General features: G+C 39.5%; 2 protein-coding genes, 1 long non-coding RNA gene and 1 pseudogene across 3 annotated transcripts; 1 reads left to right on the forward strand and 3 right to left on the reverse strand.

The window, feature by feature from the left end:
* Positions 1-6,811: 6,811 nt before the first annotated feature.
* Positions 6,812-8,163, reverse strand: LOC143881264 (Heavy metal transport/detoxification superfamily protein). The gene is made up of 4 exons (XM_077384251.1): positions 8,158-8,163; positions 7,962-8,037; positions 6,997-7,228; positions 6,812-6,899 (listed from the first exon to the last, which is right to left on the reverse strand). Exons 1-4 carry the CDS (start codon positions 8,161-8,163, stop codon positions 6,812-6,814), a joined length of 402 nt encoding a protein of 133 aa, XP_077240366.1.
* Positions 8,164-10,645: 2,482 nt separating this feature from the next.
* On the forward strand, positions 10,646-12,419 carry LOC143880835 (germin-like protein 5-1). Its single transcript, XM_077383810.1, has 2 exons — positions 10,646-10,829; positions 11,607-12,419. The coding sequence occupies exons 1-2, from the start codon at positions 10,724-10,726 to the stop codon at positions 12,149-12,151; spliced, it is 651 nt and encodes a 216-aa protein (XP_077239925.1). The 5' UTR covers positions 10,646-10,723; the 3' UTR covers positions 12,152-12,419.
* Positions 12,420-14,765: 2,346 nt separating this feature from the next.
* LOC143881529 (uncharacterized) lies at positions 14,766-22,035 on the reverse strand. The gene is made up of 3 exons (XR_013251963.1): positions 21,825-22,035; positions 17,606-18,171; positions 14,766-15,179 (listed from the first exon to the last, which is right to left on the reverse strand). It is a non-coding gene; the product is annotated as an uncharacterized LOC143881529 (long non-coding RNA).
* LOC143881527 (phytochrome A pseudogene) lies at positions 18,240-21,607 on the reverse strand (annotated as a pseudogene).
* Positions 22,036-24,348: the final 2,313 nt, after the last annotated feature.

A 24,348-nucleotide genomic window follows, 5' to 3' on the forward strand; every position in this document is an offset into this window, starting at 1 on the left:
TATTAAAGTACGGCATGGCCCGCACCATAGGATTATCTAAACCGTCTATTGTGGATTGTGGAGACTATTTCAAGGTTGAAAAAGAAAAACACATACAGAATTTCTTCAGATGGAACCCAAATTCGGGTTTCAGGTTGATTTTTCCCAACCCCTCCCCCCGATTTGCGAAAAAGCTTAACCCAACCTAACCCAAATTCAAGTTGAACCCGACCCGCGTGGGAACATCCAAGTAACAACGATGGTTTCAAATTATATATAGTGCTAATGTCCTTACTACCATATTTTATAATGGCACTACTCACCGTATTTTGATGATCGCACTCCTCACTTTATTAAAATGTACGGTATGGTCTGTACCATAGGATGATCCAAACTGTCCATTAGATGGGCCACTGCCTACATAAGTGGTGCCCCAAAAAAATTTCCATAGGTTGATCCGAACCCTCCGATCTATAGAGGGTTATAGGTTGATCCAAATCGTCCATGTGATGGAACACAACATTAATCGGTTGTGCCCATAAAACCATCTCCATAGGTTGATCCTAGCCCTCCAATTGATAGATGTTTCCATAATTGTTGTTCCACTTAAGGTGTCCGGAATCCGTCAATATTTTGCAAGTGTCCTGCATGAGTAATATCACGTAGTTCTTCCGTCATTGTCATATGTCTTTACCTCTTCTTGGTATTTTTTTTCCGTAATTGTCATAGGTTCCCATGTCGGTACTTTTCGTATGTAGATTACGATTTTACCGTAAAAAAAGTAGGTAATCCCATACGTCTTATTCAAGAGAATAGGCATAATACAAGTGGGATATAGATGTAATTTTTGGCAAAGGGTGGAAGAAAATAACCCAAGATTTTGCCTTTATATATGTAGATGTAGATTACGATTTTATCCTAAAGAAAGTAGGTAATATCATAACGTCTTATTCATGAGAATAGGCATAATACAACTGGGATATAGATGGAATTTTTGGCAAAGGGTGGAAGAAAATAACCCAAGATTTTGCCATTATATATAGTAGTTAGAATTAGATTAGATTAGATTAGATTAGATTACGAGATTTTATATGATGTGGGGCTGTATAAATATTTTTCAAAAAAGTATGGTACGTCCCACACCAAACCGTCCATTTGTTGCGGTACAACGTAAATATGTAGTGGCCCAAAATTCATCTCCACAGGATGATCCTAGCCCTTTGTTATATCATAGGGTTAGGATCATCCTGTGGAAATGATTTTTGGGCACTACAAATTTACGTTGTGATCCAACAAATGGACGGTTTGGATCAACGTATGGTTTGGGCAGTAAAAATATGAGTTTCACATCATATAAAATCTCATTGATTACACGTGAAAAGAAGTAACTAGAACCATTTCATCACGGGAAAGCTTAAATATATATTGATAAATGGACGGTTTGGATCAACATGTTAATCCTAACCCTCCAATCTGAATGTTAGAGGGTTGATCCTAACCTTCAATAGATCGGAGGGTTAGGATCAACCTATGGAAATGATTTTTGGGGCACAACCTATTTAGGTTGTGGCCCATCTAATGGACGGTTTGGATCATCCTATGGTGCGGGCCATACCGTACTTTTAATAAAGTGAGGAGTGCACTCAGCAAAATACAGTAGTGTGGATAACATTTCCCAAGAAATAGTATATATTATAGATTTTGGCATCATCCCATATAAAGAACACGAGGTGTAAAATAGTGGGCTGCACCTTATGCATGGGTTTCAGTGGTGGGGCCACTACATCAAAACGTAAGGTATAAAATGGTGGGCCCCAACCATGCTAGACATGGTTAAAAAATGTTGGGCCCGCCCATCACATTATGAGGTGTAACATAGTGGGCCCCACCATATGCGTGCGGTTGGTTAGAGATAGTGGGCCAACCAGATCAAGAGTAAAAAGGGTGGGTGCCACTCATGCTATGTTTGAGTATAAAATGTTGGGGCCTGCTCTATCTTAAACAAAAACGTATGGTATAAGGAAAAAAGTTTTCTAATAAAAATATTCTTTCGAAAAAAGAGAGACAACATAGAGAGAGAAATTATATGTTGCCCGACCGTCAAGTAGCATGAAGGTGGTATACTTCAAAAGTACCACGCTTGATATTTGATCCAACAGCAGCCTCTTAAAAAGTAGGCGGCTGTTGGATCAAATATCAAGTGCAGTACCTTTTTTTACGGTACTCGACGGTCAGGCATCACATAAAAACTGAGAGAGAGAGCGAGAGATACATGCTTAGTATATATTATAGATAAAAAGAAAAATGATTTCAGCAAAACATATTTTGATAACATTAGCTCTCGTGTATCTTGTCTTTTAGTATTTAAAGTGTTATTACGGTTCCCAAAATGCACCTAAGAGACAGTTAAATACTACAAGACAAGATACATGTGCGCACACCTCTAGACTATTTATTATAACATTTTTTATATTTTTGATGTGACCAATCTATAGGCAGTACCAACAGATGAAACATTAAGATTGAGGGATAAATTTTCCCCTATTTCTTCCCCAGGCCACCCATTTAGGCGTCTTCGACAACTATTCTTATCCGGGATTTTTTTCCTAAAATCTCGTTCGGCTGGTCTGTTTCTCAAATTTCACGTATTTTTTCAACTAAAAAATAAGATTCTACTAGATAACCGTTTCTAAAATTTCTCATCACTCCATTTCTCGCCCATTTAATTGGGCGAGAATGAGAAGCCTTGCCGAACATGCCCTTAGTTTATTTATTATTACTACTTGTACACAAGAAATGCCCGAAGGAAAAAAAGAAAGAAGAAGCTCAACTTGGGCTCGTTCGTTTACTAAACGAACGCAGGACCCTCTCTAGGGGTGTAAACGAGCAGCCAAGCCGAGCTTGGCCAGGCTCGGCTCGGCTCGTTAAGCTCAAAAGTTCGGCTCGGGCTCGAACCAGGCTCAGGCTCGGGCTCGGCTCGGTCAGGCTCGCGAGCCTTACTGAGCTCGGGTTATATTAAGTTCACACCCCTCATCTTCCTTGGACAGCCCTATCTAGTGTAATTTGACTACTTCTTTTACACTATGGGGGGTGGTCCAAGTAACAAATGGGGTTCCAAAAATGAAGTAACATATTTTGCCTCCCCCTTTCACTCCCCGGACAACCCTTTTAATGTATATATTAATATATAATATATATATATATATATTTAAATATATTAAATTCTTAACGAGCTTTAACGAGCCGAGCCGAGCCTGGCCTAAATCGGGCTCGGCTCGTTAAGCTTATCAGGCTCGGCTCGTTAAGCTTAATGAGCCTGGCGAGCCGGCTCGGCTCGGCTCGGCTCGTTAAGGATTCGAGCCGAGCTCAAGCGAGCTTCCGAGCCCGAGCCAAAATTGACACCCTTAACCCTCTCTATCAGACGATTAGATCAACATCCACTCCAATATCTATCCCAGCCAGGTTCGCTTCTCCTGAATTGCCACATCACATTGACTGTTTTTTACCACAACAATATATATATATATATATATATATATATATATATAGAGAGAGAGAGAGAGAGAGAGAGAGAGAGAGAGAGAGAGAGAGAGAGAGAGAGAGAGAGAGAGAGAGCGAGAGAGAGATAATGAGAGCGCCGGATTTATAGTAGTTCGGTCCAATCCAAGGACTTACTCTACTCCACCAAGTTTGTCTCCTTGATGGCTTCACTATTAGACCCCCTTAACGGTAGAGAACAAACCAATTACAAGTAGAGAAAGCTCTGCATCTCCAACACTCGCTCTGTGGAGATGGCTCCACAACTCTACTCATACTTGCCGATTACAATGATAGTAGATGAAAGGAAGAACCAAAAACTCCCTTAAACTAGGATTACAAGAATGAGAGAAAGATGTACAAGAGAATCTCTTATGTCTATTTCCTGCTCTAAGAGCATGAGAGGCACTAATCAAGTTTAATCCACTCTTTAAGAAGTTCCAAATAGGTTTTAGGGTGTCTTAGATGCTTAGGAATGGTTTGGGAACTCATATATATAGTTTAAAGCCAAAACTAGCCACAACAGTGGCATTTTGGTAATTCTTGCGTCATTCCCAAAACTAGCCATTATAGCTCTAATGGCTAGAAATCCATACCAGGCCGGTAGACCAGACCATCTCGGTCGACCGTTCTAGTTCACTGGACCACATGCTATGTCGGTCGATCGGGGAGGGGCCGGTTGACCACCCCTGCCAATTTTTGCACATTTTAGGCTACATGCATTCCAATCTTTAGGGTGTGCTTGATAGGTCTCGTCCCACTAATGTTATCATGTTTTGGGATTCTAATTAACTTAGATTTGTGCCTCACACAACCTTGATACAAGGAATGAACTTTCACATTCTAATTTTACTTGAATCACAACTTGATTTTCTCTTGAACTTCTAGGCTTCAAGTCACCATTTACTCCTTCGATCTCCTAATGCTTTGGCACTCCAGATATGCTTCAATTTAGCTCCTTTGCCATGATACAAGCATCCTTGATTTGCACAAACAAATTAGTGATATAAAATCACCTGCGTTTGGAATCATCAAAACAAGATGAGAATGCCGACGTGTGAACCATCAGGGCTTACAGGTTCTCACATACTTTTGCCTTTAGAAAATTAAACCCAAGAACAAATTCCAATTAAGAACTGAGGGAAGATCAAACTAAAGATGCACACAAAATAGCAGAGAGAGAGTCGAGTCGGAATATCCACCACATTTTCCAATCTGAGTGGCTGAGTGAAAAATTCTGTTTTCTGTAGGTTTTAGAGTTACAAATGAGGATATGGACAAGAATTTCTATGTTTAGGAAATTTTAGGTTTTGGTTGGGGTTGATCATTGGAGATGCAGATCGAGAGGAGCTGGGGTAATGGAGATCTATAGACTACAAACAGGAAATCCATAAAATGAACCCATCAACCTGATTTACTCCACCCATAAAATTTTGAGGATCACCACGATACCTTGAAACTAAAATCTTACCTAAATAAACCACAACACACAAATAAGTCTTGGTCTGTATTCATTTTGCTCTTTACAATCCAAACAAATTCAAAATCACAATCAACACAATTGATCTGTGAAGTCATAAATCTCTCACCTCCCATAACCTTGTGCACTCAATTCAATCATCAAAGATGGGATCTATAGACACTGCATCACCGATCCAAAACAACCCCAAAAGTGGAAAAAATATTAGTAAAGTTAATTCATTTCTCGAAACTCAAAGCCACAACAAAGCCCAGAAATCTGCCGAGCCACATAGAAAAATATGAGATTCCACAGATACCTCAAAGTGGAGGTGGTCCTTTGCAAAACACCAATAGGAACTTTGTGGGTGACATCATCCATTCCCTTGCTAGTCTATACTGATTTATATGAAGCCGATGTTCTTGCTCTTCATGCGGTTTGTGCATTGCTTTATTCAGTTAAAGGGAAACCAAGAAGTAGAGTGCCACTCTTTAATTCTTTACTGTGGGCAAAAGGGAATAGCCACGGTCCATGGAAATTAGCCAAGTTTATTGATGAGGTTAGAGATATGAGTTAAGATGGAGTAGTCTTTTTCACTCATCCTAGAAGTGCTACCGATCTGGCCAATGGTTAAGCCAAATATGTGGCTTCTAGTGTGTTCCCTTTTATGAGGGAACTTCTTTACCTCTTCATATGTGCACTTGTAGTCTTCATCTTTCTTAGTATAATAATTGTTACCTTTCTCAAGAAAAGAGAAGAAACACTCCGTACTACTTGTAGGCATCCAAAAAGAAGCCTCAAGTCAATAACAAGTTCTGATTACGCTTGCAAATGAAGGTGAGCGATAGATAATGTTCGAGGTTATTAGGTAGGATAGAACATCACTCAACTAAACAAAGATACCAATAGAATCAAGGATTATGACCTTATCCTTAAATTAGATTACTAAATTAGCAATCATTTGGATAGAGATTTTCAAGTGGCCAATTAAGGTGAGTAATTTTAAAAGTAGTGGGCTCCACATTGTTGGATTATCAAAATCATTCATTTGTTTGGCCCCAACTTAAATGTATTATGCCAAGGAAATCATCTCCATAGAATAATCTTCGCTCTGTTGACATGTTACAGCAACCTCTTTAGATCATAGGGCCAAGATCATCCTATGGGGATTATTTTTGGAGCACATATTATTTAAGTAATGGCCCGACAAACGAATGGTTTTGATAAGGGGAATGATATATTCGCTCCCTTTTCTTCCCTGGGCCACCCCTTTATTATATTCGCTCTTTAGATCGTAGGACTAAATATATAACAAATGATATTATAAAAGAGAAAACATTTCCTACACACTTGTGTAGGTAAGTTACCTACACACTAGCTTAAAATACAGTGGGGCCCACATTGTTTGGGTGATCCAAACCATTCATTTGAATGGTCCTCACAGAGATAGGATGTCCACAAAAAATCAGATCCATAGGATCATCCCAACCCTACGATTTGTGGAGGTAAAATGGACGTGTATAAACTTTCACAAATTAGTCCATTTTTTGCCTCCATAGTTTGAATGGTTGGGATGATCCAATGGATCTGATTTTTTGTGGACACCCTATCTATGTGAGGACCATTCAAATGAATGGTTTGGATCACCCAAACAATGTGGGCCCCCACTGTATTTTAAGCTAGTGTGTAGGTAACTTTCCTACACAAGTGTGTAGGAAATGTTTTCTCATTATAAAATTGGTTTCTCAACAAAATTCATTTATTGTTCATTTAAATTTTTTTCGGCGCCCTTAAAAATATTAAAATGATGCGGACAAATATAAATTAGATAAACAATCAACGAACATTGTTGAGATGGAGCAATGGGGACGCCCTTATAGCTGATTTTTGCAAGGATACCCTTGGTTTTATCATTCCTCTAGATCTGTAATCAAGAAAATGTTAAGAACACCCAATTACAAAACATAAACCACAATCTTAAGTTTAGATTAGATGCCCTATTTTAGAGGATGGGGCACAACCTTGGACGCTCATAGGAAAAGAAGCCGATGGCGACAAGCTCACAGCTACCACAACATCTAGGGAGCGGTTTCGGAAGCGGTTTCGGATCAGGTTTGGGCTTAGGGGGTCCAACACTTACAATTTGGACGACCTTTTTGATCTTCCGCAGTTGTTGCACTACGAGCACTGGATCGACGTCCCCGATTATAGTTGATGTCCCCTTCTCACCATCCATGGATATCTCATCTATCCCTGGTGAAGCAATTCAAATTAATAAATACCCATATGTGATTTTCTAGGAAATTCCGCTTATCACTTTGTCAACAGAGAACAATCAGCTCAAAGTAGTTTTTATAAATTTACTAGGTGTTCTCTCCTGAAAAAGTGAGCCGCGAAATGGCATTTTGCTAAATTGCCTAGGAAGTCCTGTACCCATATAATTTGTACTAAACCATGAAATCCATGAGGGCATTTTTTTTGTAATTTGTTGGCACATAATCAGATTTTTAGATGCCGAACTGATCATTAATATGGATCAATAATATTTCAGACCCTAATCAAATCCTAAAATACGTCTCCATCTGTTTAAAGAGCTATTAAATTTTTGCCATTACAAAAAAAAAAACTATTAAATTTCAATTTAATTGGATTGGATCTTGAGGATCCGTTGGACCGTCCGGGTTCATTGACACCCCTACATTTAGCCAACCCTAGCTAAATGATAACTAGCTAGGGAGCAGCATCTAGCTAAGCTTGGCTTTTGATTTCATTCTCCAAATGAACATTTAGCCAGCTTTAGCTAATATCTAGGACATATAAACAAATATTTAGCTTGTAATTGCTTCAATGATCCAAAACCCGGCCCATTTGAGGCAATGAGTCTTTTGGCCATCTGTCTAAACTTTGGGGGAAGAAGGCTTTGCAAGTAAAAGCTCACTTTGCTTTCAGGGGCTTTTGGCAAGGAAAATGGTTTTGAGGGTCTCACCTTCAAGCTTAGCTATAGCTTTCATTACATCTGTCTTGCACTTGAGGCAGTTGATATTGACTTTCAAAACCATTTTCTGCATTAAGGTAAGATCACATAAACATAAGATATGTAAAGCATACAAAGAAGAATATAGAAACATGAGGTAAGCTAGCCAAATTTGGCTTCACATATTGGAGAATAGGAGCCTACTTACCTTCATGGTGGCTAAAACAGCAAGGCAGAAGATGGGTTTCTTGCTTGAATTCTTGAACTGCAAATGGAATTTATAGGATTCCACACAAATAGTCACCACCAAAAAAAAATAAAAAAATAATTGAACAAGTCAAAAAATAAATATATACATTCTTGCATGTATACATGAAGAATCATTAGGTGCAATTCAGTACCACGACCGTCCGTCTATCTTAAAATTGCATTATCTTAGATCTAGTAAGTAATAACAATGTATTTTGACAAAAGGAAGAAGAATAAGACCTAGAGAACTGTCCTTTCAACATTAATTTGACCAGTTCAACAATGAAGAAAGTGGTTGATGTATTTCTATCAGGCAAGCACTTAAGAGTGTGACTAATTAGTATTTTAACTGTTAACTTGCTCTGAATCTTAATGTAATCCCCTAAGCATTACGCGTCCCTTTCGCTCGCCTATAGTCGCAACAGATGGAATTAAAATATATGTAATCCTATCCCTTGTTTACTTAACGTCACTCCTCGCTTTGGTAAACTCTTCAATGATAGGATGTTGGTAGCTAGTTGGTAGCTGTAACAGCCTTTAAGAAGTAATTAGAAAAGTATAAATTGTTGGAACGAATTGAGGATACTGTTGTTGATAGAAAACAGAAATTTGTTGCTTCAAGGCGTGATATCACTTTCCTTAAGACAAGATTCGCCCCCACTAGTAGTGTGCAAAGGGGATCCGCGAATTGCCTCCAAGATACAATGAAGCCTAGTAGGGAAGCCCTACTAATGTTTGATGAGCTTAGCACTAGCGGAATCAAACCCGAAATGCCCTTTCGAAATTTCAAGCCTTAGAGAAATTTTTAGATAATGTTTCTGCAGAAAAACAGTATCTAGAACAGTAAACAAAAGAAAAAACAGTATGTAGAAATACTTGGGGATTTTGTAGGAGTGTAGAAGAGAGTGTAAAATCTGTCAGAATTGCCAATTCGTTTTCCTATGTGAAATGACCGAATTCTGCACATTTGTAGACCATATGGTGTCTTTTCATAGTGAAAAACACCTCTACAGGGCAAATTTCCAGGATGTTTGAAATCTGACCGTTAGATCGCACCTATTGATATTGAACGGTCCAGATCGATCCTAGAGGTGACTGTTGGTTTGAGTAAAACTTCTCTCCAGCCCAGTCATCGTTAGATCAACCATCTATGGTGTGGATCGCACCTCCTTGGCACTTGACCGTTGAGGGAAGGGACACAACCCATTTGATCACACCCTTTGACCGTTGAAGTTATGGGCCCGTTGGGCCGACCATTAGGCCCGAACCGAAACCCAACCCAACCGAACCATTCGGCTTGATGGGCCTACGAACCATTTGACCTATAAAGCGCAAAGTGCGCCTAATAAAGCGCCACTATGCGCCCTATAGCCCATTGCCCACGCCGCGCGCGCGTGTGCGAACGGTGCGTTGCACCGTCCCGCGGGTCCAACTATGGGTTCAACCCAATGTGCAATCAAACAAGTAATAGAAAAGTGTAGTGCTTTATAAGCCTTTCTCTTTCTTTTCTCTCATCCGGTACGGGACTATCTTCTCAACTACACTTCTACATCCTTTTGTAAAAGCAAATCTTTCCAAGAAAATATTTTCTTTTTCCCAAACGCTTTTGATAAAACATTTTCCAAAACACTAAAACATGTAAAATACATGATTTTGAAAATCCAAAATCACTAACATAAATTGGAGAGAGAGAGAGAGAGATGGCTTAGGGGTTTTGCTAGGCATTTGAGTGCCACATCAGCAAAACCCCTTGTTTGGTTGTCAATATAGCATTGAAACCATGTTTGCCGAGGTGTCACCCTTGGATTTCTTGGGAATGATGCTTTTTCTCTCGTCTCTTTTCCCTCTCTCTATATGTATGTTTGGTAATAACACTCCCTTCCACTACTCTAAATACTACTTGTCTCTTCCCTGTTGGCTAACACCACTGCTCCACAAGGTAAATACCTGCAAAAGGGATTTGCTAGGCAAATTCCACAGAAAGCTCTTTCGGGCCAACTTCGCAGGAGAGAACAACCACGTACACCGTCTCCCTTCCTATCATATTTTGTCTTATCCATTTAATTCATCTGAAATGGCTGTTCTCTCCTGCAATAATGGCTTTCTACAAAATTGACTAGTAAATCCCAAAAATTAAATAGAAAAAAAAGAAAAAGAAAGGGTAAGAGGTGGGCCTACATGGAGCCCACCTCTTAGTTGGGAAAGAATGGGATGAAATTTTTGGCCTTAACTTTACAGACATCCTACTGGGTAAGCACTTATTTTTTTATCCTCTTCCAAAAAAGATTAAGACTGCTCATTTTTTACCCTATTCCTATAACTTGCCGGCAAATGTGCATTTCTTGCTTTTAGTTTTGCTTTTCTTTGTTTCCAAGAGGGTTCTTTTCAAGCTTTAGCCTTACATCAGCCTTCCTTACAAGCTTCCAAATTCCAAACCTTATAAATACACCCTCCTCACTTCCCTATAATCATCCCCTTCCCAACCTCTATATCTACATTTCTGTTCTTCTCTTCTCTACCAAACCATGGCAGTTACAATTGCTCTCTGTTTCCTTCTAGCCCTTGTATCTGCCACACGTGCCGCAGATCCCGACATGCTCCAAGATCTTTGTGTCGCCAATGCTGGTGCAGGTAAACTCTTTTATTTCCTCCTTCTCTCTTCATACTACAGATTTCCAATCACTGCATTGTTCTCTTCCAAGCTTCTTGATTTGTAACATTACCCTTAAAGGAAATCACATATGATTTTCTTCTATGCTCCTTGATTTGTATAACATTTCTATCATGTACTGTTCAATAATTTGCGAAATTCAAACGAAAAACCCTTCAACTGCTCAATTACTGCAAAACCCGACACGAATTATGAGTTCTTGATTGTGAAACAACCAATTACTCCAAAAGCTTAAGTAGTAAGAGATTGTGCTATTCAATCATTTATTCTTAACCCTCCCCTTTAATTGTGGGCCCATGTTTTTGGGTTGGCCCTACACGTGGATTTTTAATATCACTAGACTTGCGGTGAGGCAATAGCTCCGATGTCACAGAAATTATATGATGTGTGTCCGAACAAACCTAAGGCCCACACAATGGGATGATCCAAACTGTCTAAATGTAAATTGGTTGTGCCCCAAAAATCATAACCTTACAATCTATAGAGGCACTGCACATTATGGAAACTTCTATAGATCGGAGGGTTATGATCATCCAGTGGAAAAGACTTTTGGGGAACAATCTACTTACATTGTGGCCCATCAAATGGATGGTTTGGATCATCCTATGGTGTGGCCCGTAATGTACTTTTTGAAAAATACGAGTTACCATGTGAAAAAAACCAATTATTCCAAAAGCTTAAACGGTTAGAGTTGGTGTTATTTAATCATTTATACTTCAACACTGATCGAATTACAGGAGTAAAAATCAACGGATTCGCCTGCAAAGACGCCACCAGTGTAAATGGAACAGATTTCTTCTTCGCTGGCCTTGCGAATCCCGGTCCTACCAACAACACCTTTGGATCTTTGGTAACCGCGGCAAACGTAGAGAAGATCCCCGGCCTTAACACGCTCGGCGTTTCCATGTCCCGCATCGACTATGCTCCCAGCGGGCTAAATCCTCCTCACACGCACCCTCGAGCCACCGAAATCGTGTTCGTTCTCGACGGCCAATTGGACGTTGGATTCATCACCACCGCCAATGTTCTTATATCGAAGACGATCAAGAAAGGAGAGATCTTCGTGTTCCCGAGGGGATTAGTGCACTTCCAAAAGAATAATGGGAATGTGTCCGCAGCAGTGATCGCGGCGTTCAACAGCCAATTTCCGGGGACTCAGTCTATAGGTATCGCATTGTTTGCGGCGACACCGCCGGTGCCGGACAATGTGTTGACTAAGGCGTTTCAGGTGGGGACTAAAGAGGTGGAGAAGATCAAGAGCAGGCTCGCGCCTAAGAAGTAGTGGGTTTGTCTGGTGGTGTTGTTTCTATGGATTTGTTGGAAAGGGGTTAAGCAATGGGAAATAATTTAAGGCCACTGATATTGGCACAACCATGTTTTAATAATTACACTAACTTATCTTGTCTGTTATTATTTAAACAACTGTCAAAGTTCACTACAGGTCCTTAAAAAGCTCTCACAAGCTAATTAAAACAGAAAATTCAAGCTGAGTTTGTGCAACTATTAAAACAATAATAGGGCCAATATCAGTAGCCTAATTTAATTGTGTATTAGACGCTATCGTTGTGGCTTTAATAATTCCTAACTTCCTTTTTATAGTAAAGAACTGATATTTGCACCCACTTGTCTTATTCTCTCCTGCGAAAAGCCCGTGACATGGCTTTCCACAAAATTACCCAGCACATCCCTAATTTAAAATAAGATTATTTTAAGTTAATCTTATGAGGGATGCTAAACTGACAGGCACCTTTGCATAAACCAGTCACAAGGCCTCCACAATTGGATCCACGTTATTGTTAGTGCATTTATAATGGCAATGAAAACGTTAGAAGCAAATGACGTGTATCCAATTGTGGCGCCCTTGTGACTTGATTCTGCAAGGGCGCCTATCAGTTTAGCATCCCTCTAATCTTATTTATAAACTGAACATTGAAGTGAGTCAGTGGAATGATAGTCTGAAGGGCGGTCTTGTAAAAAAACAGTTACAGGCTAGAAATGAAATTAAAGCAAGGCAAGGTCTCAGCGAAGATGAGACAAAGAACCTTCATGTACCTAAAAAAAGAAAAAAAGAAAAAAAGAAAAAACGAAAAAGAAAAAGAAAAAAAAGAGAGGACCTTTAGAGCGGCTTTTAAATGTACAAGTGTTTCTTTCCTTCTAACGGACCCGGATTGTGGCCATCAACACCAATTTCCATAATAAGTGGGCCGGAAAAACCCAAGACACCCCAAATGTCTCAAGAAAGCGGAACCAAACTTCTCTAGCAATCCTGCAATGAAGGAGCAAATGATCCACTGTTTCTCTTGCCTCCATATAGAGAGCACATTGGTCTACTATGAGCACTTTGCAGTTGCGGAAGTGATCCACTGTTAAAATCTAATTACAATTTAATCTTGACAGATAGTCCAACCTGTTAGAGATTTTTCAAAATCAAGTATTTTGTGGACAAAACAAGTTTTGGAAAATATTTTCTTTAAGTTGTTTTGGAAAAGAAAAACTCTTATTTGAAAAAGTTGCTTTTTGCTTTTGCTTTTGAAAATAGTGTAGAACTGCATTGAAAAGATAATCTCACATTGCTCCGGAGAAAAGTTGGAGATGGGCATATATTACTTCACCCATTCCTCTCTCTTGTTTAAGTGCACAATGGGTCTTAGCCATGGTCGAACTGCAGGACAGTGCAACGCACCGTCCGCGCACGCGTGGCGTGGGCCATGGGCTATAGGACGCATAGTGGCGCTTTTTTAGGCCCACTTTGCACTCTAAAGATCCCAAGCGCTTTTTTTGGCTCACTTTCACAATCCAACTGTTATGGGGAAGGACGGGGTTTTAAATATCCCAACAGCCACTCCAGAATTGATCTGGATCGTTGAATCGCGTATGGGCACGATCTAATGGCCAGAATTCAAACCGAACTGGAAAGTCACTATACATGGGTGCTTTTCACACTGAAAAGTCATCAGAGGCTCTATAAAAAGTGCAGAACCCAGTCATTTCTAAATAGAAACGAATTTATCCATTTCTTGTGCAATTACTCAAGACTTCCAGTGAAATTATACTCTCTTTTGTATCCCTCCAAATTCTTTTTTTCTACTGTTTTCATTGTTGTTTGTCTAATTACTATTATACTGCAGTAACAGTAATTAGATTGATTTTCTAAGGGTATTTCGGATTTGACTCCGCTTGTGCATAGCATTGTCAAATATTAGTAGGATATTTCTACGGGCTTCATTATATCTTGGAGGCAGTTCGCAGATCCCCATTGCACACTTCTGGTGGGGGCGAAATCTGTCTTAAGGAAAGTGATTTCGCGCCTTGAAGCAAACCGATATCTATATTTCATCTCCTACAGATACAAATTACTCTCCAACACAACCAAAAGCATGAACTCTAGGCGGCACAAGTGAACCCACTGATTCTCAATTGCTTGGTATCTTAAGAAAACCAAGTAGAATTTCAAGATGTCTCCATTAAATTCAAAGAGAGGGAGTCTGGGGAAGGGAATAGAAGGGTTTCCCCCTTTTCATTTTGCTTTTCTAAAATATAAAAACCTAATTAAATTAATCAAGCTATATAATAAAATTTTAAATAAGATAATAAGGTTTATTAATTAACATAATTAACTTAAAACAAAGGGTATTTTGGTATTTCAATCAATTTCATCATGGCAGCTGGTCTTCTAACATAAATATCATCAGACAATAGGACATTTTGAAATTTGAAATGGACAGGTGGTTTTGTAAGAGCATCATCTTTTGTAAAAACCTCAAAAAGTAGATACCTAAATTGCAAAAAGCAAAGGAGTGTTATGGTCATTTTACAAGTATTGGCATGGATATTTTACTAGTGCAAAAAAAAGAGAATAGTTACCATAGGTAAGTATATTTTCTGAATTATGTAAAAAGAATGCAGTCTTATAATTGCTAAATTCAAGATGATAGTGTTACAATGTAGAAGGCTCATGGTGTCTTCCTTACAGAAAACCCCTTTTTTTCTTAACAAGAGAACAACTTTTGTGCTAAACAGCTCATTTATGGTTGAGAAAGATCATACCAATATGTACAACATAAGTAGACACAACACAACGAAGTAAAAGAAACTTACAAAGTAGAGTTTAACACTCAGTAATTGTAGTCAAGATAGATCTTGAGACTCAGGTCCGTCCAGGATGCTTCGGTGACATAACGAACGTCTCCATTCATGAGCCTTAGTAGTTTCCTGCAAACGAGAAGGTTAATCCCTTCCTCAATAATATCCCATTTTCAAACATCTGGGAGAGCAGTTCTTTTGGTATTCCGGAACCCGAATGGCTGATCCTGTAGTAGAGGAAGGATCATTGATCAGGAAAGATATTTTGCTTATAAAAGAATAGAACTGAAACACAAATCTCTAATGCTACGAATTGTTTTCTCATTATTTGGGTGCCTGGTTCTACATTCGTTCGAATAAAATGCTTAGCTAATTCCATGCATCTAACCAAATATCTTTTCTTCTATTTTTCTATATTTCCATTGATTCCAAGTGGAGCCTTCCTCTGACGAGTAATTGAAAGGATTCTGGAGCACCATTAGGTATTGTTCTTCCCAGTGTTTAAAAACGCAGATGTGATGCGGAATGCGGCCAAGAAAAATCCTTGTTGACTCGGCGCGGATGCGGCCAAGAACGTGGTTGACGAGTTTGACGCGGACATAACGTGGGAGAGTCGAAGGAGTTTATTGACTATGTAGGACAAAATGCGGAATGCGGATGTGGTGCAACGCGGAACACGGCCCAGGCAAAAAGGAGTCGACTCGGGGGAGTTCCTTGTCGAGTCAAGGAGTTTTTAAACACTGACTTCTTCCAATGCTCGCAGTACCAAGTACTTCCTGACAAGGCCTAATTTGTTTCAATTTTTCAAGTATGGATAAGCTTCAAAATAAATTAGTATTATTTACTTGGGGACTTCTCATACACATGGTTCACTGGAAATTAAGAAATTTGAGAAACTGATTCCAGAGTCGAGTTCGAGTTTTCAAACATTATAAGAGTCATACGTTGCTACTGCTAAATAAGCGAGGCACTGCATGGGATGAAAAGGAGTGCTGGCATCCTTTTGATTGGAAGGTTATAAGAGCAGAAAATGGTAAAAGGTGTAGAAGATAGCTTGCTTGAACATTGGGAGCAAGATTATAAACAGTAGCAAACAAAGACCCAATAGATAAGATGGAAAGAGTGAGCAGCTCTATTAGGCCCTGTTTGTTTAAGATTATGACAACCGATTGTGATTGCCAAACCAATTATTCGACTCAAAAATACGTTTAAATTTGAGTCCAATAATCGGTTTGGCACTCACAGTCGGTTCTCATAATCTCAAATGGACAGGCCCTTAGTATTCTATTGATTCAATATGTAATCTGCAGTAAGGATGGCAAGAATATAAGGTGTGACAAACATGTGTGCCGGCATATGCCAGCAGTAATTTTCTTAACTAATATGTTAAAAAGCAACAAAGATCCGCAGTTGAGAATTATGAACCCGAAAGTAAATCAGCTCCATCAAGGGGCATAACACAAATCACTACACCGATGCAAAAGATAAGAATCCTCTCATTTGGCAATACAAAGTTGTTTCACACTCCAAGGAAAGCAATGGTGACACCATTCAAAAAAAAAAGAAGGAAAGCAATGGAGGTTTGGCTGAGTAAGATTTCATGCAATTACAGAGTAGAATCCTTAGACCATTTCCACTAGAAAAATGGTCTATAGAGGGCTATCATCAGAAGCTTAGGTTTCTCTTGGGTCTACCACTGGTCCACTAGAAAAATAATTTTATATTGGAGTAGCGGTCCTTTAGAAAAGATGGGTTCGTCATAGAGTTAAGTTACCCTATGCGATCACATGGCATGTCTGCCTAGAGTGGAACAAGAGGCTATTTGAAGAAAAAGAAAGAACTTTGGCTGAATCTTGTCGGAAATCAAGACTGATCTCGTCACTTGGGCCAGAACAAAGAAAATATCACCAACATACTCAAGGGATGATATAATTCTGATATGGTGGACGATTAATTGGGAGAGACGTGGAAAAAATCATCCTACCCCTCGTTGGAGGCCCCCTCTTATTGGATGGCTAAGACTCAACTTTGATGGAAGCTCTAAAGAAAAACAGGATCGGGCAGGGATAGGGTGGCTAATCTGGGACTCAAGCAGGCGTAGATTGCTTTCCTTTTCTGGCCCAGCAAGGGTTTGCAATTCGAACAAGGCGGATGCGACAACGTTACATTAGGGTTTAAGGTGGTTTTCGTCGCACACCTCCCCCTCTGTGATGGTGGAAGGATATCCATCTAACGTCTTGGCATGGGCTAGAGATTCGGCACCAGGTCCTAGGAAACTATTTAGAATCACATTGGAAATTCACGATTGTTGTAGGACCCTTCGCCGTCAATTCTCACATATGGACCGTTTCGTTAATTGTAAGGCGGATAAGCTTGCGAAAGAGGGATTCGAAAAATCAGATGTGGAGACTGTTGTGTCAAGTCCAGACAAGATGTTTGTGGATGTAACAGTGGGTGGTTTACTTCTGTTTTAGGTTGTTGAGTCAGCGATTGTAATTGTGTTGGGGGACGTCTTTGTCCCCTGTATCAACTTGTAATCTACAGATCAAATACACATGTGCCATGTATATCAAATTAGGATTCACTAATTTGTTTAGAACACAGACCATCAACGGGAAAAGAGCAACATGTCGAAGATTTAAGTTAGTAGTACCTGAACTCCATATGGACAAGATGTACAGTTTCACCCAGACGATCTTTTCTTAAAGTACCACTGATTTCAATCTTTTCTCCACTTGGAGTCTACTTCAAAGAAATTAACAAGAAATCAGCCAGAATCTGCTGAAGCCTCAGATTGTCTCCACATATATTCTCGGCCATGAATTCCTCCGAAAGATCACAAACAAATTCGGATTTTCTTTTCTTTGCTTGTAATTGTGACTTGACTTAGAGCAGTCATCAACTGTTAACTTACCAACTTCTCCAAAAGCTTAAGCTGTTGGAGAAAGGCATTATTTATCTTTTATACTTTAACACTCCTCCGCACGTGTGGCCTACTTGGGAAACACGTGGCACATGTGATCCCTCTTTGGGCCGACCATCACATGTGGATTTTTGCTATCCGGAAGGTTTGAACTCGAGACCTTTGGCTCTGATACCAAGTTAACTTACCAACTTCCCTAAAAGCTTAAGCTGTTGGAGAAAGGCATTATTTATCTTTTATACTTTAACATCAACATATCCTGAACAATAAACTCAACAATTTCCAGATCCAAATAGCTGCCATGCATTAAACAGAAAAAAATAAATAACAGATGTCAGAAAATGGAAAAACCAAAGTGAAGATCGGTAAACATAACAAAGAAATTCTGGCCATTATTGGATGGTATAATTGTCGCCACCGCAGAAAATATATATGGCTCAGCAGACACTTCCTAAATAAATTACTTTTACAGTTTGAGAATAAATAATTTACTTTTACTCTACCCTTTTCTTGAAGTCCTAGGTCTCCCAAGAGCATAATAAACTAATTAATGTGACACATATACAAGTTGATTACGCGTTTATGATATGCTCGAGATCCAAGTCATCGAGTATTTTGCTCAGCTGCCGTTGGCACTGTGTGCTTGTGTATAAAATTTGTTTCTGTTCATCTGACAAGCCAGTACCCTCCAGCATTTTCCTAGAAAAGATAATTCCAGATAGAGGATGCTTGCTCTCCTGCCTTAGTAAGCCAACGCCTTCAATCTTTTCAATTCATTTTTCTCGGACAATCGTTGTATGTGAATTGCTCGTTGCATATCTTGACTAGCAACATTCAAGAAACCAAAAATACCTGTCACCATACCCTTTCCATCCACTTTCCTACTCATGGAAAGTAGACAGTCAACAAACTTACCATTGCGGCCGAAAAACCCAAATGGAATCGTCTTAGCTTCTCGTCTCATCATCACATTATTGATTGCAATACCAAGATTTATGAATGCATCTAGATTTTTTTGACGATAACATGCCATCTGAGTCCCAAAAACCTCTCCCAAGAGCCTTTTACCGATAATGTCACTCCTCTCCCACCCCGTCAACTTTGTCATTGCGGGGTTCCACTCAGTGCACCAGTCAAATTCATCCGTGCCGAATATTGGGGGGATTAGTGGGCATGGATTCTGTACTATCGCTTTGTACCTTCAATCCGAGTGAACTTGTCCATCACCATCTTATGATTAGTCAAATTTTGTGCCATAAAACAGACTCCCACGACATTTTCGTTAAGGTCCTTACTTGCACAAGCATTAACAACTAAAATGACAGGGCCCTTATCATCTCGAGAACCGTGAGTTTTCATCTCAAATTGGAAATTTTTCTCTTCTTGGCCTAATCATGAACAAAAATATAAAAATGGAAAGGTCATAGAAAATGAAGTCAAAACCAAGTTAAAGCAAGCCATACCCTTCAGTGCCAAGTAAAGCATCCTTTTGACAGTGTCAACAGAGGAATCCTCTACAAATGTAAGCAAATGTTTTCCCAAGACTTGATCAACGGATAGACCTGTTACTTCGGCGATCTTTGTATTCCACCCATTAACAAGTCCATTTAAATCAACCGCCAAAATAGGTACTGTGGCTGTCTCTATCAATCAGACCATCTCATTTGTCACTGCTTCCAATTCCTCCATCCCCTCAAGCTTGAGGTTGTTAACTCGTGAATGAATCACGGTCTCTGTGTCAACTTTCTCAGCATCTTTTAAAGATCCCCTTAGGATAAGTTGCAAAGAATGAATGGCATCCATCTCATAATCCGCTCAAGGTAAACTCCTTGTCTTAACCACCTCGAGGAATTCCTTGAATGATGACCTTGGGTGCATTCTCCTGCCATTATCCTTCTGACTTGGATCAGGCTTTGCACCACCCCATCTAAATTCAGCAGCAGTATGCGATCTGAACCAGAAAAGCATGTCCTTAGAATTTATTCTCACAGCTGCCATCCCACAAATTCCATCGCCAAGAGAGAGAGCGCGCCCCCGGATAGCCGGCATCATGTAGGCTATCTGTACCCAAACCAGTAGAATCCATATGATACTCAGAGAGCCATAGAGCAATATCGTGTATCTTAGACTTGGTCGGAGTTACACCAAGTCGCCAAATCTTATTTTGGTATAGAAGGGCAGCGCCATCGCATTTTACAAGATCAAATCAAATGAAAGATTCTCATCTTGATACACCTTCATGGGTTTTGAATTCCTATCACATATCATTCGAACTTTATTCTTCATAAACAAAAACCTAGCAGCCTGGGGGATATAAAAACCTAGCAGCCTGGGGGATATCCGTGGAAGGATAATGTAGACCTAGGTATGGTTCTAGGTCTCGTTTCCTAATCTCCGATATGACTTCCCCGTGTCCATCTTCGTGGAACTTATAGGCCATGACCCCGGTAAGTTCATAAACTCTTGGACGACAGTATCAACCAATCTTTTCATGCTTCCACCGGGCAACGATTGCAACCGAGCTATCGCCTTTGCCGCGAGCTTATAAGATTGAAGAGCCCCAGCAGCAGTCATGGGGGATTCATAAGGCTTTACTGGTTCGAAGTCGATGATTAGGCTTAGAGTCACTCTATGTACGATTGCATAGAATGGCTTGCCGGAGGTTTTACAGTGGACTAAAATGGGATTCAACAGTGAAACCTCGCCAAAACCAAAGGCATATTGCAATGCCTCAGCGCTAGGGGATGTAAAGATAGTCCTTACATCGGTACTGATGCCAAGAAGAGGGTGATCGCCGACACTTGGAACGGCATGGCTAACCATGGTTAGCATCTCTGGGGCGTTCTCACTGTAGGCAATGACCCTAAAAGTATTTTCATCTAGAGCTAACAAGCACCCAAATGGCTGAATAAGCTTCCCTTTCTTTATTTGTTGCATGTATTGAATTACTTTTTTGTGATCTAGGTTGATTAGCAACAACTGAGGTGTTTACATCTAATGCTCCAGGTTCCTCAAATTCTGTGTGGAGCATTGCATCTAAAGGGGTCTGACCTATAATCCTAGCACTATGGTTGGTTCTGCTAGAACTTATAGAAGATTGTGTGGGTCCTGAAGAAGACATATTAAAAATAAAAACCAGTGTCTCAAAATGCGGAGGTAGGTCAAAACACGGCTAAAGAAAATCCTAGCTGACTCTGCACGACGCGGTCAAGTACTTGGTTGATGCGGCTAACTACTCAGCTGACACAGTCATAACTCGGGAGAGTTAAAGTAATTTTGATTGAATTTGTAGCGCAAAATGCGGACTCGGATAAGAACGTGGCCAAGGTAAAATGGAGTCAACCCGATGAAGTGGGGGGTGTTTTGAAACCATGCTCAAAATAGAAAAAAAAAAAATGCAAAACCCAAATGCAAAATCCTCTGATTAAAAAAGATGTTTTTTACACTAATAGTTCATAAAACTCAAGTTCATCTGATCAAATTTTTTCCTCTCTAGCAGGATCACCAGAAAACAGAAGGGAAAGAGAGAAAAAACAGTCTATTTGTATCCCTGACTCCCTGTGCGCTTGTAGTACATGCACAAATCGGGTAAAAGGTCCGAATGATCAAATAGATATAGCTTCTTTAAGCTGGAAGCTCCATAAAACATTATTTAGTCACTAATAGAAAATAACTAGTTGAAAATCTACATTCAACACTATCTATAATCGACTGGTTGATAAAGGAGATATGTCCATACCCTCTCACCATTTTTTTCAAACCCTAAGTTCCAGACCCAAAGTCAGTTCACTTTCACAGCTGAAAAAAAAAGAGCTCCAACAGCTTGAAAACCAAAAACCCATCTCGATCCACGATCCCAAATTCCATAAGCAGCTAAAAAACCCATCTCAAATCCCAGTTTGATTCAATACAATCGATCAAAAACAGGTCTATTTTCATTCTGACATACCTGTGTGAGAATATGAGATTATAAAGACAAAAAACTCCCATGTGTCGATTCCACAGACCCAAAATTCCCCTTCAGTTTTTGCCGAAGAATAACTAAACAGACCACATTTCAAGGCAGTCTAGAGAATGCACTCGATCCTTTGCCGAATACCAACAAAAGCAAAACAAGACAAATCTCTGAATCTAACCCAGATCGACAGGACAAATCCAAAAATCAAGAGAATTCTTTATGTTGGGTCCCACTACATATCTTCTCATAAAATCGAACATTTAGCTGGTACAATTGGGAAGTAAAGTACCATGCTATTTCCATCTTGGGGAAAAAATATGATTATAATGTGTGAGAAGTAGTATGAGTAGAAGTGTATAACCTTTTTTCATTTCTATGAAGGTTATAAATTTAGAGAGTGAAGAAAAATAATGATCTAGTGGCCCACAAAATGGGTAAAATGAACAGGGAAATGATATATTTGTCCCCTTTTCTTCCCAGGGCAACCCCTTGTAGTTTAAAAATAGAGATTTTTTTCCAAGATCTATCTGATTTCCAAGATCTTTAACAAGCGCTTCCGGATCCAACTACGTCATACCCCTCCCTATGTCACGTGGCGTATAGACAATTCCGTTCTCCGCTAGGAGCGGGCTGGCTCAAATTCTGGTTAGGAAGTGTGGAATTGCTATTTTGGAAGATATTCAATTTGCTATTCTAGACGAAGAGTCAGGATCATGTCACTAAAGTCTTGTTGATGAACCCAACTTATGCTTCTAAAGTGATTCTTATATTAAGCTTCCATATTATCATTCTTCTTATACATACACTAGTAAAGCACCCCGCATGATGCGCGGGAAAGAAAAAAAACTTAATGGTTATAAAAGAATCCTAAATGATATTTGCACTTCGATGGAAATGATTTTTTGGAGTGCAACCTACTTACTTTGTGGCCTATCAAATGGACGGTTTGGATCATCCTATGGTTCAGTCAGCACTGTAATTTTTGGAGAAATACTGGACCGTAAGGGCTTACGCGATGTAAAATCTTCCCACTTCAAAACGAAAGAAAACACGAATATAAGATCTCAGGAGATTTTATACGGTGCAAGCCCTTATAGTCCCCCTTTTTTTTTTTATAAAAGTACTATACGGCCTTCACCACAGGATGCGCCAAACCGTCCATTTGATGGGCCACAATGTAATAGGTTATGCCGAAAAATTATTTCCTTAGGATGATCCTCATAGGTCGTCAACCTATAGAGGAAATGTGTATTTTTGTAAACCTATATAGATGGGAGGGTTGAAATCATCATAAGTGAATAATTTTTTGAACACAACCTATTTATGTTATGGCCCATCAAATGGACGGTTTGGATCATCCTATGGTGCAGGCCGTACAGTACATTAGGAGAAATATGGGATTATAATGGCTTACACCACGATTTTATATGCAGTAAGCCGGTATAGTCCTGTAATTTCCAAAATATACTATGGCTTACACCAAAGGATGATCTAAACCGTCCATTTGATGGGCCCTCAAAACGTAGCTTTCTGGGATGTTGCCTATGGGATAAAGAAAGTTAACGTAAATTTTATATGCGGTAAGCCCGTATCGTCTCGTAATTTTCAAAATATACTGTGGCTCACACCAAAGGATGATCTAAACCGTCCATTTGATGGGCCGTCAAAACGTAGCTTTCTGGGAAGTTGCCTATGGGACAAAGAAAGTTGACATAAATAGCATATTTTATTAATAAAGCTACTGAAAGCTGAGAAAAAAGAAGGGAGATGTTATCAGCACTACTGTATTTTTATGAGGGCACTCTCACTTTATTAAAAGTACGGTATGGCCCGCACCATAGGATGATCCAAACCGTCCATTAGATGGGCCACAGCCTAAATAGGTTGTGCTCAAAAAATCATTTCCATAGTTTGATCCTAACCCTCCGATCTGAATGTTAGAGGGTTTATCCTAACCCTCTATATATCGGAGGGTTAGGATCAACCTATGGAAATATTTTTTGGGGCCCAACCTATTTAGGCATTGGCCCATCTAATGGACGGTTTGGATCATCCTATGGTGCGGGCGATACCGTACTTTCAATAAAGTGAGAGTGCCCTCATCAAAATACAGTAGTGCTGATAACATTCCCAAAAAGAATTATGACATTTTGAGTTTGTGGATTTTGTCATAGTAAAGCTGAGAAAAAAGAATTATTACCTTTTGTTTTGCATGACAAGGGAGGGAGAGAGAGAGAGAGAGGGAGAGAGAGAGAGCAATTTAGTAGTTTACGGGGGATTGGAATTGTCACAAATGCAGCCAAAGTCTACTCGATTTTTCAAAAAATTAAAAAAAAGTCTGACTTAATTTTCCTATCTGCTTTATATAATAGAAGATTAGACTTTGTAAAACTCCAAGTCTCAAACACATGTGCAGAACTACAGACAATAAAAAATTGGACTGTTCAAATATTTGCTAAGTTTTACAAGGTGGGCTACATTTATAATTAGCCACAGCCCAAAGCAAATACACCCC

The sequence above is a fragment of the Tasmannia lanceolata genome, unplaced genomic scaffold, assembly GCF_043159265.1.
Source record: "Tasmannia lanceolata isolate RefF3 unplaced genomic scaffold, GAP_Taslan_0.1 ptg000007l, whole genome shotgun sequence".
Lineage (NCBI taxonomy): Eukaryota > Viridiplantae > Streptophyta > Magnoliopsida > Canellales > Winteraceae > Tasmannia > Tasmannia lanceolata.